The sequence below is a fragment of the Amblyomma mixtum genome, chromosome 2 (assembly GCF_055824585.1).
Source record: "Amblyomma mixtum isolate Tamu chromosome 2, ASM5582458v1, whole genome shotgun sequence".
In the NCBI taxonomy this organism is placed as follows: domain Eukaryota; kingdom Metazoa; phylum Arthropoda; class Arachnida; order Ixodida; family Ixodidae; genus Amblyomma; species Amblyomma mixtum.
The window spans coordinates 145,744,631-145,760,692 of NC_143013.1; the positions used below are offsets into that span (position 1 = coordinate 145,744,631).

General features: G+C 47.8%; 1 protein-coding gene across 1 annotated transcript; it reads right to left on the reverse strand.

The window, feature by feature from the left end:
- Positions 1-1,653: 1,653 nt before the first annotated feature.
- Positions 1,654-3,998, reverse strand: LOC149361167 (sulfotransferase 1C2-like). The gene is made up of 2 exons (XM_089568013.1): positions 3,504-3,998; positions 1,654-2,680 (listed from the first exon to the last, which is right to left on the reverse strand). Exon 2 carries the CDS (start codon positions 2,626-2,628, stop codon positions 1,654-1,656), a length of 975 nt encoding a protein of 324 aa, XP_089424139.1. The 5' UTR covers positions 2,629-2,680; positions 3,504-3,998.
- Positions 3,999-16,062: the final 12,064 nt, after the last annotated feature.

Genomic DNA, 16,062 nt, shown 5'->3' on the forward strand with positions numbered 1-16,062 from the left:
TCAGTTAACAGTTAACGCTGTGCAGAACAAAGTCATGCACTTTGCCCAGTGATGCACGTCTAAGCCCCTTTGCAGCCGCACAGTGCTATTTCTATTTTGGCGTTAATAATGACCTGAAAAACATCACAAAAATAAGTCACTATTGTTGCAGTGTCACTGTTCTGTGAAACGTAGAACTGCTTTAGTTACAACTGATTTTACCTGTTCCATGTAGCTGGAAACATAATTTCTCATATGCATTACCATTTGTGTTTTACAGCAATGTTTTGCTAAATTGTGAATGTTTAATGCCTGCACCATTCAGACGCACACATCTTATGTACTGAATAGGTAAGCATGTATTTTGCAGTAAAAGTATAGGGAGCTAAGGAGATAGACCGTTTACATATTACAGTGACTGTGAAAAATGCTTGGGAAAGGCTGCCAGTGCAATTATTTTTTTTCTGTCAGCAATGCAAACACACTGCAGTGTGCTATTCTCAATAACGGACTAAAATTTAGGTATGTAATCTTATTTATTTAAAAAATGTGATTATCTTGATTATAATTACGGACGGTTGTTAGCAGCCTATATTCCATCCTGGCCCGATCGAGAATTTCAATCGCGCCGTCGTTTTGAAACCGTCGGGGCAGCGTAACTTTCAGAGCAGGCAGCATACTGTTATTTTGGGGCAGAAATCAAAGGCTGTTGTGAGAACGTATCGTCGAACGAGGAGGAGTACTCGATTTCGATGCGACGCGTTTTCCAGTCTATTGGGTAGAAATGGTCCAAATACGTATCGTTTCCCACAACATTTCATATGATCGGATTAGCCTTCGATGTTGCAAAGTTTTGTCGCGAATTGGTTCGCGACCGTCAGGGTCGGCTGAACCGAGATCCGTGCCATCAGAGCCGACCATGATTTTACCTTCAACGAAAATCCTGCAGCAAAAGCAGCGTTGACGCAACGGATATGTCTCGAATACGCCACAATTAATACGGGTAATTTCTAACGCAAGATATCTGCGTGTTTCGCTACAAACACATGCCTGTACCGCCGCACGCGATTAGACGGAAGGCACTGCTGGGAGCGCCAGTCGGAACGCTCAAACCATCCGGCTCGTCCGCAAGCAGCAAAGCGATCGTAAAACACATTTCCGCCCCACGGCTGGGCGGAGGCTGAAAACGCGTGGTCCGCTTGCTGGCGGCATCCGCCCAAAAAACGATTTACGACGGCCTAACGATAGACAGACGGACGGACGGACGGACGGACGGACGGACGGATGGATGGACGGACGGACGGACGGATGTATGGATAGTAGTATCCCGTTTGAAACAGGGTCGTGGAAATTGCACCATGCTCAGCTTTTTCCTTTATTTTTGTTTAACTGCGTTGTAAATTGTCATTGACATTCGCCAATTTCTTTCACTACGGTTTCCTACACTTCTAACCTTATGTCTCATCTGCCCTTTTCAGCCATCAATCTTCCAATCGCTTTTTGCTCTCTTCCACAGCAGATATATTTACATGATCATTGTTATCTCTAAACCCATGGGTATCGGGAAGAGTGACTGTGTCTGCATCAACATCCCAGTGGACACCATCGCATTTGAGTATGAGGTGTTCAATTTTTTATACAGATTTACCACACACAACACATCTGTCATCTTCGTTACATTTCTTTTTGTAGCAGTCGGCGGGCCTCCTCGCGAATTTCGTGCCACAGGTCCATGACGTCTGAGCCACGGGTCTTGTGCACGATAGCCTCTTCCATGCGACGGAGCTGCTCGGGACTAAAGTAGTTCTTCCAGCCTCCGACCTCGCCCTTCCTCACGAAAGGAAACATTGTGCGGCATCCCTCGTAACCTTCGAACGCAGTCACGTTCTTTTCCTTCAGCCTCACATCTATTCTCGGGTCCTTGTGGGCGGCTAGGTTGAGGACGAGAATGCTCCTCATGCGGTCCACCGTAAGCTTCTCTAGGATGTGTTCCAGAAGCTCGCCTTTGTTCTTTTCCAGAGCCCGGGCATAGCTCTCTCCCAGAAACCGCGCAATGCGCATCACGGTGCCGCGAGTATCTCGCTTCATGTCTTCGTAGGTGAGGAACAGGGTGTTCGGTTTGTCCTTGAGGTTGTATCCGGTCAGCAGGTGCTCGAAGTAGTCCCCGTAGCCGAAGTCCCCTTCCAAGAAGGAGTCGAAGAAGTCTTCAAAGGTTCCCTCCTGGAAGCAATACACGTCGAGAGCTTTCGCCATGTGGTAAAAGGAGACGCAGCAGTCCCAGGGATTCCGGGCGACGTAGATGTACTTGGCCTCGGGGTTGAAGTTCTCAGGGGGCGGTAGCACGTGCGACATGTACAGACCGTAGGGAATAGTGGTAGGACGGTCCCAGTCACGCAGGCCGATATAGTCAAGCAGGCAAGTGGCCGTCGTGAAATCATCATAATTCTGCACTGGTTGGCCGTCCTGAAGGATCGCCTGCACAGTGAACTGTACCAAGTGGGCGCCTGCCTTCGGATAAGAAAGCTGCAGAATGTCCCCTTTCTTTGGCACGAAGTTCAGGATGTCCTTGATACGGTCTGGTGTGATCAGCGGGCATCTTTCGACCCCGTCAATGACTTGGTAGAAGGGCTTGACGCGTGTTTGGGGCATCCTTGCTTCTTCCACTGGTTGCCAATTCAAGGAGGGCAGAAGGCGGGGTCACCTGTGGGCGAGAAGGATGGTGGACAAGTGGGCTTAGAGTCAGATATGATTATGCCAGGGCTGTTATTACTACTCTGGTTGAAAACATGAACACAGACAACGCAAGTTCTAGCTCTCCAGTCTTTCGTTACTTCGTCCTGTTCTTGGACTGTTAACAACAGAAATTCGACTTGAAAGCACTGTCAACATGTTTAAAAAATGAGAACATGGCCCACTCAGGACATCGATTTTCGAAAAGCGCCAAAAGCATTGTTGCAGTGTTACCTATGGCTTTGTGTTTCATGGTCTCTGAAGTCTTTAAGTTTAGGTCACACTTAAGATAATGGGATATTTTAGGATGCCATCTCTGCTCAACCATTCTCCTTACAACTTATTCTAAGAACCAACAGCGTATGAACGTGACAACCGTGGGAAACTAGCCGGACATGTTTTACTTCAGTTCAGCCAATTAGTTCTTTATTGTGGTTGGACTGTTTGAGGATTCGGCCCGTGTTTTTCATACCCACAGCTCAAGTAATTTTATTCCCGAGGGGCCCTTGAGATATACAAAATAAATGAACAGAAAAGCAAGCAGACAAAGTTACATGAATGAATAAGACGCACCACATTTATCTCATGTACACCAAAGGACGTGACAAGAGTAGAATACGGGTGCTACTCACAACTTCTTCATTGAAGGTTGAACCATTCATATACATATATATCCACCGGTCTGCGAGGGCGCACCTTACAAGGAGTTTTCTTAAGCAGAAAGCAGGAACTGATCAGACCAGGTGCGACAGAAAAATCTCTGCACTGTATAACACAATAGACGCGTCACTTACACAATCTTGTCCCGTTTTTGTGATAAAAGAACGCCGCCGATGTTTCTTGAGCAGTTTTTTTTTTTTGCTTCTGTCAAATATTGTCACACCACGGGGACGCGATTTACAAGGAGTCCCGCTTACGCCTTCCGTGCCACACTCAATGGAACGCTATTCATGCTTCTTTGACAAGCCTGCGTTTTACATTCGCAAGTGATACGATGGCTGAGCAGACTAAGTTTTATGGGGCTGAATATCCAACAGCGCGTTGAACTGATAAGCCACCTTTCTCAGGCTGTGGGTAATCTTGTACGTGTACGAGATCCTCATGTCCTGTGACAAATCGCACATCGGCCAGACGGGACGTTGCGTCAATGACCGATTCAGGTAGTAGCAAAAAACCTGCTTGATAAGGAGGGCACGCACCTCGTTCACCGTTGTCTCGCTTGCACCGATTGTAATCAGCGTTCCTGTGACTCGAGAATAAGAGGCAGAAGTAAGCAAAAAAAACCGCTCGAGATACCTTGGGGGCGTTTTTTTAACACAAAAGGCGGCTAGTGCATATATACATGTATGTGAATGATTCAATCCTCAACAAAGAAAAAGTGCGTGCGTGCGTGCGTGCGTGCGTGTGCGTGCGTGTGTGTGTGTGTGTGTGTGTGTGTGTGTGAGAGAGAGAGAGAGAGAAAGCGAGAGAGAATGAAATCTCCTTCAGCCCTGCTCCGGGTCGTCGTCTGAAGTTGGCCGTCTGAGCCCATATCGCCCAACACGTGTGCGATATGGGAACGAGCATTAGCCGCAGTATTGTGCGGAGTGGAACAGAAAGAGCGGCCAAGCTCTCCTGATAATATAGTCACCAGAGTGGGTATGAATCACAGTTGTAGGTATTGTGGTGACTGTATGGCACGTGGGCAAGTCTAATATGTTTACGTGCAGCTTGGTCTTCCTCCTTTTCTCTTGTTGTGCCCTTTGAGCTTCGCGGAAGACTTAAGCTCGGCGATTCGCTATGGCAGTTTTCAGTGCCCCATGATGATTGGGCGAAGCCCGAAAATGATTTATTCTTGAGTACATATCAAAACACGCTGCGTAACCTGATGGCGTCGAGCTGTGTATGCCGCTAGTGAATCGTAACAGCACAAGCTTACCGGACACGTTTGCATTTGTGTCACAAAAGAACGCAGCTTGAGTAGCGGTGATGCCGATATTCGCGCTGAGAACGACGTAAGCAAGGCAACCACAACCGAGCGAGCTGACCATCGGTGGCAGAAGCTCTACGCAGTGTCAGGAAGTGACCACAGAAGAGGTTTTTCCGTGAGCCCTTGAGGGCATTTACGAAGCACGTCGCTTATGCAACTCTGTATTCCTCACTCGACGCTGTGCTACAGTGCGCGATTTATAGGCGGCGTTAAAAATTGTCCCGTATCGTTGGTTTGCTGCTCCAAGAACAGCGGAAATGCGTTGCCAGAAACATCACTAGTTTCGAGTTTTAGCTCAAGGTGGCTTAGAAGGTGGAATAGGTACTATGGGAAGGTAAAGTAAATGAAGCACATTTATCGTTTCTGAAAACCTTGCAATAGCAGCAACGGGACAGAGAGAAAGGGGACCTTATTCAACGCATTTTGAACGTCGAGGATGTCCTGGGCCAGGGTCACCGAAGCCAACTGTTCGGTCAGCTGGCCCGAGGCTAGCCAAGCCCGCCACGTCGGAGGGTATGAAAAATGAAGGGACTGAATGGCAATGGTACAGAAGAAAAGGAAATGTTCTAAATTTGCATATGGTTCGGGACAGTTGGCGCATGCTGGTGAGTATGGGATACGGTAGAAATAAGAACGGGCAGCAGTTAGGGTTGTATTTAGCTGTGTATACGCGTCGAAGAAGGCGTAGTTACGTGCTAGTGAAAGACATGCCTGGAACAAAAAGTGTACGAAAACTTTCTCCAGTGTTGTCATAGGGAAGATTTATGTCTTTTTAGTAGTGGAGTGTAGTGTCCCAAGTGGATGAATGTGGAGAGAATCCTAAGCAGTTACGCAAATAATGGTTCACTCTCTAGGCAGATCCTAAGAAGGGCAGAGCATGTTTGTCGAAATCTTTATTTTTTCCAGTGCCGGCTTAAGCTTCACAACAGTAAAGCTTCATATTCGATTGCGCGGTCCATGTACTTTTTCGACCCATATATTTTGCCTCAATCGGCATTTTCTGATGAACTTGACGCCGTCATCGGGACAGGAACAAGGACAGGACAAGTTTGTCGTTATTCTTAGTGCAGCAAATTTTCCATTTAATTACACTCCTCTTGTTCTGCATATTTCGCCACTGGCGAGTGTGGTAAAGCAACAAAGTAAATAAATGCCGGTGACTCCAAGCGATACCTGATCGACCTGCGCCCGTAACTTTCTCCACTATGCAAAGGGATCGGAGGAAACATATAAGGAGGTGCTACCTTCCAATTAACTTTACTGTTCCTGATTGCATTTGACGCGCGTCCATCAACTAGCGTGCACCTGCCTGAAGTATAATGTTTCCTCCCTCTCATAGCGCGTTTAGCGAGTTTTGTGCATACTGCAGAAGTTAAATCACGCCATACCGTGAAGAAGTTAGTTATGCACGTGATTGCGCAGTTTCTTTCATGAGAATGATGAACAGAGAACGTCCAGTGCGCACTTATCTTGAGAACGATTTAGGTATTCTTGACAACAAAGCACGCAGGAAACGACGAAGACAAATCCGAGAAGAGACACAGACAAGCCTTCGTCTACATCGTTCCCTGCGCGTTTTCACTAGCCCAAACCACACCTTGTTAATTTTTGAGGTACCTCAAGTTTGGACTCAGGTACTGTAATACCTTGAAAAAAAAACCGGACTACCAAAGAAATTTGTATTTGTTTATACTATAAAGAGCAACTAAACATGAAAAAGCAAGGTTTCAATATATCGACCGTTCTAAAAAATGTAAATATATGGTTGACGATAAGTAAATGATTTAAAGTGCCGGGATAATAGTTTATTAACAAGCTGATAAGCCCTACTCACACACAACCCGAGACAAACAAGTAATCCTGTGGCGCTTTATCTCTGAACATAACTGAAAACATTGCGTCCAATTTCTAAATAACAATCTCGTCCGTCCGTCCGGCGTTACATCCAGCGCCTGGGGTGACTCATCGACGAGTGCAGCTGCCAAAAGGTGACGTCATCTTCTTCGTGCGCTGCTCCGTCGTCAGTCGATGTGCGGCAGCTAATGGAGGAGGATGGCTCCTAAGCGGTGCAACCGTAAAAAACATAGGCAGTCATTGGCAGTCGAAGTAGAACGACGACAAAGGCTTTCGCCTAGCACAATTAGGCTGCCAAAGTGCCCCTATAGTTTTTATGTCCTGTGCAGAGCAAGGGTGCGTGAGGCCGTATGCCAAGATCGCTGAATTCGAAGCGGTCAAGTTAGGCACGACGAGGGTCACGGAGGTTCTTATATACTCCACGCAACATCTATAAATAAAGCTTCGAAGATGGCTGAGAATCCGAAGACATCGGTAAATAAACCTTCTCTGTTGCATCATGAATGGTTCGAATCCTATTGGACGTTAAATTATGGTGGCTGTTTTTGCTGCGTTATTGGGGCACATCCGGGCACTAAATCGTAGAAATGCATCTTCGTCAACCTTGAACCCCACTTCCCCCCGCCTACAGTCGATGTAGCCGAGGCGGATTTCTGTGAATGTCCTACGTATGCCGTCGCACAAGCGTTCTACGAAAGAACGCCAACAAGTATGAGCTTTAGAAAGATGGGATGCGCACATGAGACAATCACAAAAAAGAAGACGGTACGGGCGCAAACTAGCAACTGAGGTTTATTCAAGGAATCGACATTACGCTCAGTCAAGTGCTCCCACGCTTTAAGGTGAAGAACAGGCCACAACGAGGTAACCTGCTGTGTTTGGGCGGAGGAAAAGTCCCGGACAACGTGTCATCACTTCTGAAGAAAGGCCCGAAATTCTGCCTAGAACCAACCATGAAGCCCCATGAATGGCTAGCCACCAACCGCCAGATATCAGGGAAAGCAGGTCCGGAAGACGAGGAAAGGTGCCTGTTGGACGGCGTTGACAGCTTGGCAAGGTCAGTGAACAAGACTGCTAGCAAAAAAGACCCATCAAAAAGTGTTTACACCTACTTTGTTAAGAACAACCTCCAACTCGTCCAATCAGACAAAGAAGGTGGTTTTGTTGTTCTACCCTCTGGCCTTTTCAACGAAAAAGCAACAGCAGCTGTACTCAAGAACTTCAAAAGGGTATCTGTGAAATGCACGCGTGTTAAGAATAATGCAGCCTCTTTATGTCGTGATCTTGAATTAGTGAAACTCTCCCATGTGATTAAGAACAGTAAGCAAGCCAGTCTGTCTGTGTTCTTTGCTGCTAAAACGCATAAGAATGAAGTGCCCTTCAGGGCCATAGTCAGTGAAAAAGGGACCTGGCAGCACGAAATTAGTCTCTTTCTGCAGAAGCATTTCAACATGTTGAAAATTGAGGATCCTTTCGCCACAAAGAATTCTGAGGACGTCATAGCGCGTCTACAGACAAACGACACTATCGGATTTGGCTTTTCTGTTGATGTGGAAGATTTATTCTATGCCATACCACATCAGCCGCTTTTTCAATCCGTTCGTAGCTGCATTGAAGCAAACGGAGCCATAGGTTTTCAGGACGCAACAGGCATCCCTGTAGACAGTTTCCTAGCTCTATTAGAATTTTACTTGAACGCTACTTTTATCACGTTTGACAACCAGACTTTTCTGCAGCGACAGGGAGTGTGCATAGGGTCGTGCGTAGCACCAGTTTTGTGCAACATCTTTTTATCCAGTATTAACCGCACCTTGACTGGTGTACTGAACAGTGGTGTTGTCCATGTTTTTAGATATGTTGACGACTTCCTTATCCTTTTGAAGAAACAGCCCGATTTTATGTATGACGATGCCATTGCTGAAATTTTAAATGTCATAGAGAGTAACGCCTCATGTTTAACCTTCACCCATGAGCTCCCTGTCAATAACACTCTGCAGTTCCTAGATATTAAACTTACTTTCTCTCATGGCCATGTGTGTTGGTGTTTTTGCCCCCGCACAAAAAAAAAAAGAAAACAATTATTACCCTACGATTCCGCTCATTCTAAAACCACGAAAAGGGCCATTGCTAAACAGATTATCGAGAAAGCTTTAAAAAAGTCTTGTTCCCATGCCATTCAGGCCAGCTTCGATATGCAGGTATCGAGATTGAAGGAGGCTGGTTTCCCTGATGTGATTGTGCTGGCAGTGATTGAAACGCTGGCAAAGAAGTTGAAAGCTCCTCTGAATGTCAACACTGATATGTCTGACCAATCTAAGAGACCAGTAGTGGTTCCGTACGTTAATCCACAGGACCGCACACAATCTCAAGAAAGTGGGTAACAAGCACGGGGTCCCACTCGTTTTCTCGGCACCGTGCCAGCTGAGTCACCTGTGTGCCCGCATCGGAAGACATGCTTCCAGAAAGAAGAAAAATTAGTGCGGCGTGAAACAGAAGAACCTCTATGTGGACTGCCAGGTTGGCGTAATATATAAAATACCGTTAACATGTGGCAAGGTTTACATAGGACAGAAAGGCCGCTGTATCAATATCCGCACTCGTGAGCACGAAAGGTCAATCGAAAACAAGGAGCAGCGTCACTTGCCGTTACATTGCCTAGAACACAAATGCATGCCTCTCCTGACACAAGTCAAAATTCTACGCAAGTGCCGTAACGATAAAGCACGGCAAATTCTCGAGGCATATTTCATCAAAAAGAAAGGAAAAGATTGCATCAGTGACACATCAATCAAACTTTGCAATAGAGAGACACGTTTCCTCGAAAATATGCTCAAGAAGAACTGAATCGAAAACATGATGACCTGAATCCACATAGTGTTTTTATCTCGTTTTTTATCCGCCCTATCTGCCTTGATGCCCTTTGTCGCCAGTGCTGACATGCTTATGTAAATGTCGATTCCTTGAATAAACCTCAGTTGCTAGTTTGCGCCCGTCCCGTCTTCTTTCTAGTGATTGTCTTATGTGCGCATCCCATCTTTCTAAAGTAATATGAACCAACTTGCCCCAACAACGCTTCCTGCTAAACAAGTATGAGGCTCTGCTCTCAGACGCCAAGAACCCAAAGAGCGAGAGCAACAGGCAGAGCATTAAAGGGAGCATTCAAGGTCCAGCGGTCGAGAACAGCGAGACGAAGGCGCTCGCAGGCGGATGGCGTCTATATTTTTTTATATATATATAAGCAGAAAAATCTCAGCGCACAGGCATAACAAAGTCATTTCATCGCAGTTATATTTGATCGCAGTAGCGTCTTTATGGGCGTCATCATTACGGCATGCCAGAGCGCGCATGCATTTCCGCATTGCTCCTTTCTGTAATAGCTCTAATTTTTTTCTCTCTTGAGTGTCTCTACCACTTCCACAAGCACGCCTTTCCTTGCTTATTTCCGTCGCGTGCAACAATGTTCGCATTCTGAAAAAAAAAAGGTGAAAGAATTCGTACATTCTTCATTTTGTAATAGCAGTAGCAATATCTGGGAATAAACCTGTCGAAGCGAAAGGGGGGAGGGGCTATCAGGGACGCTGCAGCAGAGTATTTCATATTAACGTATACCAGCTGGGCTTCTTAAGCGTTTGCTGACATCACAAAGGACACGCGCGTCTTTGCATTCCGCCGTCATCGAAAAGCGGACGCCAGGATCGAACTTCCGAACTTGGGATCAGTAGCCTAGCGTCGCAGTAACTGATCCAACGGGAGGGCTCTTTAGTATCTGGTGTATGAGACAACGAATGCATCCGAAAGTAAATGTTGCACAACGTGGTTGGGTCATTGCGCCTATGTTTCACATATTTATAATAACTGACACAAAGGAAGGAAAGCTAATCTCACTCTGTGCATGATAAGATAGAGCAGTGTTAGCAATTAGACCAAAACCATACGCAAGCATGTGAACGGCGGAGACTAATAAACTCAATATTTCACATAAATCTGGAATACAGCCGCTGCGGTGGCTCAGTGGTTATGGCGCTCGGCTACTGACCCGAAAGACGCGGGTTAGATCCCGGCCGCGGCGGTCGAATTTTGATGGAGGCGAAATTCTTGAGGCCCGTGTACTGCACGATGTCAGTACACGTTCAAGAACACCAGGTGGTCGAAATTCCCGGAGCCATTCATTACGGCGTCCCTCATAGCCTGAGTCGCTTTGGGACGTTAAACCCCCATAAATCTGGCATACAATAGCTAAAGAGATAAGCTTCTTGTGGTTTCCATTAACCTCGAGAGCAATTACAGACGCCGCTGGTTCTTTTATCTACTTAATCCCCTTGTTGTGCACCACATCGCTCACCCGCCGTAAACGAGGCAGCAGACGCAGCCGCCCGCGCGCTCTCTCACCGGGCTGTTTTCTCCTTCCCACCCGATCAGGAACCCGATTTTAATCCGGTCTATACGTTCAAAGATATTACAACCTATTATCAAGATAGTCATCGCCTTTACCCTAACCCATGTAAAGGCCTGAAGAAGGCGGATGAGCGGCTGCTTCTATTTTGACCCCTCTTTTAGTGGCAGCTGCCCGCACTGCAGTACGGTGTCTTCGGACACCTATCACATGGTGTAGGGCTGCCCCTCCAACCCGGCCATTCCCCTTATCCCCAACCCAACCTCGGAGGACTGGGAGGCAACCCTGCCCGGCTGCCAAGACTTACATGCCCAACAAGGGGCGGCGGCCACCGCCACTGGGGCCCCAACCTAGGAACCTCCACCTAGTGTTTGTAAGGATCGGTCCCTTACGGGCTGATCCAAACATACCTCCTGTCCCTTCTAAATAAATGTTTTCACCACCACCACCATGCCTAATCGGATTACCCCTGTATAGGTGAAGCCTAGGTGGAGCAGAAGGTGACTGGTGGTCTCCTTATGAGCGGAGCCTTTCCAGATGCCACTGGCCACCACTGTGCTATGTTCACTAATACGAACCGGTGGAAAAAAGGGGCGGGGGGGGTACGTAAGTAGGCAATCATGTGGCAGATAATCCGTGGGCAAAAATGAGTCCCGGATCGGTCCTCTGCACCCCGCCTGAGCCACCTTCCCTTCAGGGCTGAATAGATTCTTGGAAGCTTGTTAGAATCGAATGGCAGCAGGAACTGAAAAAGTCACCACAGCGGTAGGGTGTAAACGCTATACTAAACCTCCAATCCCTCTTCTTGCAATACTACTGCCTCCACCCATGGCATTGCCACAATGGCCAGGAATTCTGGGTTTGGGTTATTTGGGTTATGGGGTTTAACGTCCCAAAGCAACTAAGGCTATGAGAGACGCCGTAGTGGAGGGCTCCGGAAATTTCGACCACCTGGGGTTCTTTAACGTGCACTGACATCGCACAGTACACGGGCCTCTAGAATTTCTCCTCCAAAGAAATTCTAATCGCCGCGGCCGGGATCAAACCCGCGTCTTTCGGGCCAGCAGCCGAGCGCCATATCCACTGAGCCACCGCGGCGGCAGGCCAGGAATTCTGAAAAAATAGCCGAACAGAAACGAAAACCGGTTTCCATGTATTGGGACGCACCCATACAAGTCCCTGCTTGACAGGCGCGTTTAGAGGAAGCACTCACAGGCATAGTGGGTATCTGGCAAAGAAGTCCTTCCTAGAGGCCTCTGCAAACAAAAATACCGGTCATAATGCGCATTTATGTAAAGGTGAGTTCAGGTACTTCATTTCTGCAGCTCTTAGTTTGCCGGTGTGGGGCACTGTAGAAGTTATGAGTCCGCGTCTACATTAAAATTCAGGATACCTCAGCCTTTGTAAGACTTCAGTAAAACACTGACCTTATGCGCTCGTGGTGTGAGAGAATCTATAAAAGATCCTGGAATCGACACCGGGTATATGTTACACAAATTGTTTGCCCTCGTTTACAGTGCACAACGTGCCCGGAAGATGACATCAGTTTGCTATGGAGAGTACTTTCTGCCTTCGGATGTTGCTCCAGGTCATATCGTTAGCACAGCCTCATTCGCACTTCTTGCATAATGGATATCTTACCGGTTGCTATTTTACTCTGTCACGTTAGCAGTCCGACGGGCAGATACTATGCAGAAATATACAGAAAAAGCCCGGAATTTTAAGATGGACTTCTTGACTGTTAGCTGAAAAAAGCGCTTTTTTTGCTTTTCTCAGCAAGGCTAGCTTCGTCTCTTGTGTGCGCTAAGACAGTATTCATTTCTAAAAATGATACCTGTTTTGCTGCTCATTGCATCTTCTCACCGACCGAAGAATCTCAGCGGTCAGAGCTGTCGGCCCGTGAGAACAAGGACGCGCAGTCAACACATGTGGGTGAGATGCAAAATAATCCTGTGTGCTGTTCAGTGTCAGTCGAACTTTATGAAACTTAAGTGCTTGAGATTAAGCAGCACTGAGCGTGTTCTTCATGCAGTGTATTCTGACAATATCTTGCAGAGATATACAAAAACGCCTTTTTTTTTTAGTGCTCATCCCTGAATCCTGCCGCTCCCGCCTTTATACCAAGCGAAGCGATGGTTTTGGTGTCAGCCAGTGCGACGGCGCCTGATTCCAGGCTTTCCCAAGATGCGGCGCCGAGAGCAAGCCGGATGTCGGCGGAGGAGGAGGAGGAAAACTTTCATTCCTATTTACAGTGAGAGGTCGATGGGGCGAGCCGGAAGGGCCCGCCCCTTACAAACACTAGGAGGGTAATTTTGAAAGCACGGTCTGGAATATACCCTTGCTCAATATTGCGGCAGGCGCCCCTGGAGTCCGTAATAATGACTCGGGACTCTGGATCTGCGGCGGCCAGTGCAATGGCGATCTCTTCCGCAAATGTAATGTTTGGGGCACGGAAAGTAAGGCCCTGAACTGTAGTGTTTTGGTGGATGACGGCCGCCGTGTACCAACCCCCATGGTGTGGGCCGGCCGCATCCACATAGAAGACACCTGGCTTATGGCCATATTGTTGAGAAATAGCCTCCGCCCGCGCCAGACGGCGACCATCATGGGTGTCTGCAGTCATGTTCTTCGGAAGGGGTCGCACCTGGAGTGCAAAGCGCCAGGCTTCAGGGATGCGGACCCGTTCTTCTGTATGTGTTGCATAGGATATGTGTAAGCGGGTCAGAAGGCGGCTCCCCGCAGGTGTTTTGCTTAGGCGCAAGTATTGATTGTTAAGATGAGCTTCTCGTAACTCCCCAAAGGTGCCTAGAATCAAACTCGTGCCTAGAATCATCCTTAACCAAATCATGTGAGCATGAAATGCATTCCAGCTTCCATAATCAGATCACCAGGCTGCTTTCAGCCGGATTCCCCTGCTCGCTCATCACAGCGGTAGCCGAGAACCTTCTCCAGAAGACAAAGAAAGGCAAGCATAGCTGTGACCTTGAGCGCTTGCGGAGTGCTAAGCCGACGGTGCTTCCTTACATGCACAAAGTCGCCCACAATTTAAAGAAAGTGGCAAACAAGCATGGTGTTCCGGTGGTTTTTTCGGCTCCAAAAAAGCTTGCTGGGTTATGCTCCAGGATCGCCGAGGAAGGAGCCCCACGGAGCGCATGTACAATAAAACATGCGGAACAATATGTCAAATGTGCCACGGGCGTGGTGTATCAAATCCCGCTCAAGTGTGGACGCGTGTATGTCGGCCAAACTGGACGCTGCATAAATTAGCGCGCAGGGGAGCATGCTCTATCTGTAAGAAAAAGAGACGGGGCTAACTTGCCTGCCCATTGCATTTCATGCTCTGGTTGTGAGCCGATGCTCAATTACATCAAGATTCTGGGCAAGAGCAAAAGCAAAATAGCCCGCGAACTTTTAGAAGCTTTCCACATCAGAGAAAAAGGCGGAAATTGTATTAGCGATACCTCGGTCACCTTATATGATAGGGAAAGGAATTTTATCCGTAGCTTTCGCTGACCTATGCAGGCCTGACTTGATATCCCCTTCCCCCTTTCTTTTTTTCCCTTTCCCTATTCTGTTTTGCACGTGTGTATGCTGCATATATATTCTGTTGCGAAAGCAATAAATCTAGTTGATAGTTTGCGCTCTTTCTGTCTTCTGCCTCTTCCTGTGTACTCAAGGCGGAAAGCTGGGCTAGTTGGTTTGACATAGTTAATTAAAAGACTAGCGCATAAAACTAGGACAAAGACAGAGAAGGAGACAGGACGAGCGCTAATACGTGTACGTTCCTGTGTACGTTTGTTCGTGTGCGCAACGCCATCCCAAGAAAGCTCCCCAAAAGTGTTGGTCATCCCCAGACCGAGGAGACGCTTGTTGGACGTCGTTATGGGGAGGTCGAGCGCTCTCTTATAAATCTTGCGGAGAACTACTTCTAAGGCATTCTCATCGCATTTGCGTAGGTGGAGGTAGGGAGCCGAATATAAAATCCGGCTGGTCACGAATGCATTGGCCAGCCGCAGGGCATCTTTGCATCGTAGTCCCCCCCTTTTATTGGACACCCGGCGGAGCATCCGACCCACCTGGTCCCCCACCTTACGTAGCTTGTTTAGGGTAGTGTCTATCTTGCGCCTATGATGAATGAAAAGCCCCAGTACCCGGATCTCCTCGTTTCAGGTATCGGTCCGCTAAGTAGGGAAAGGGCAATTTTGGTTGTGCACTTTGAAGTGGGGCGTATGTGCACAAATTCAGATTTGCTCGGGGAGCATTCAAGACCACAGCGACGAGCGTATTCGTCCACAATAGCTGCCGCTTGTTGCAGGTTGGTCTCGATGTCTCCAACCGATTGTTGTGTTGCCCAGAGGGTGATGTCGTTCGCATACAGAGCGTGCTGCACACCGGCGACCTCTGCCAGCTGGGTAGGGAGCTTCATCATGGCCAGATTGAATAGTAATGGCGAGAGGACAGCTCCCTGTGGGGTCCCTAGTGTGCCAAGTTGATATGGGCCATATTCTGTGTCTTGCAGCCGGATATAGGATTGGCGATCTGTAAGGAATTGTTTGATATAATTGAAAGTATTGCGTCCACAGTCTGTTTGCGACAAGTGGGATAGGATGATCTCGTGGGTCACATTGTCGAAAGCCCCCCGCAGGTCAAGTGCGACGGCTACTTTATCATTGCTGGGGTGCTCGATGGGGTCGAGAATCTCCTTGTGAAGTTGCAACAGGACATCTTGTGCGGACCGGTGTGGGCGGAAACCGTACATGGTGTCTGCGAAAATGTTTTGCTGTTCCAGAAAAGCCGACAATCTGTCGCGGACCATAGTCTCCATCAGCTTCCCCACACACGAAGTGAGGGAGATGGGCCGGAGGTTGTCGGTGTTAATGGCTTTACCTGGCTTGGGAATAAAAGCTACTAGTGCCGTTTTCCAATCTATGGGGAGTGGTGTGCCTCCAATCCAGATAGTGTTGAAGTAATCGAGGAGAGTTTCGTAGGCGGGATCTGGGAGGTTGGCAATAAGTTTTACCGTCACCTTGTCCCGGCCTGGTGCTGTACCTCGCTTCATTTTAGCCAGGGCCGCTTTTAGGTCATGGAGCTGGAACGGTTGATCCAAATCCGCGTTCTCGGAACCTGTATACGAGTA

Coding starts and splice junctions, on each gene's coding strand:
- LOC149361167 (XM_089568013.1), bottom strand. CDS start 2,628: ATGCCCCAAACACGCGTCAAGCCCTTCTACCAAGTCATTGACGGGGTC.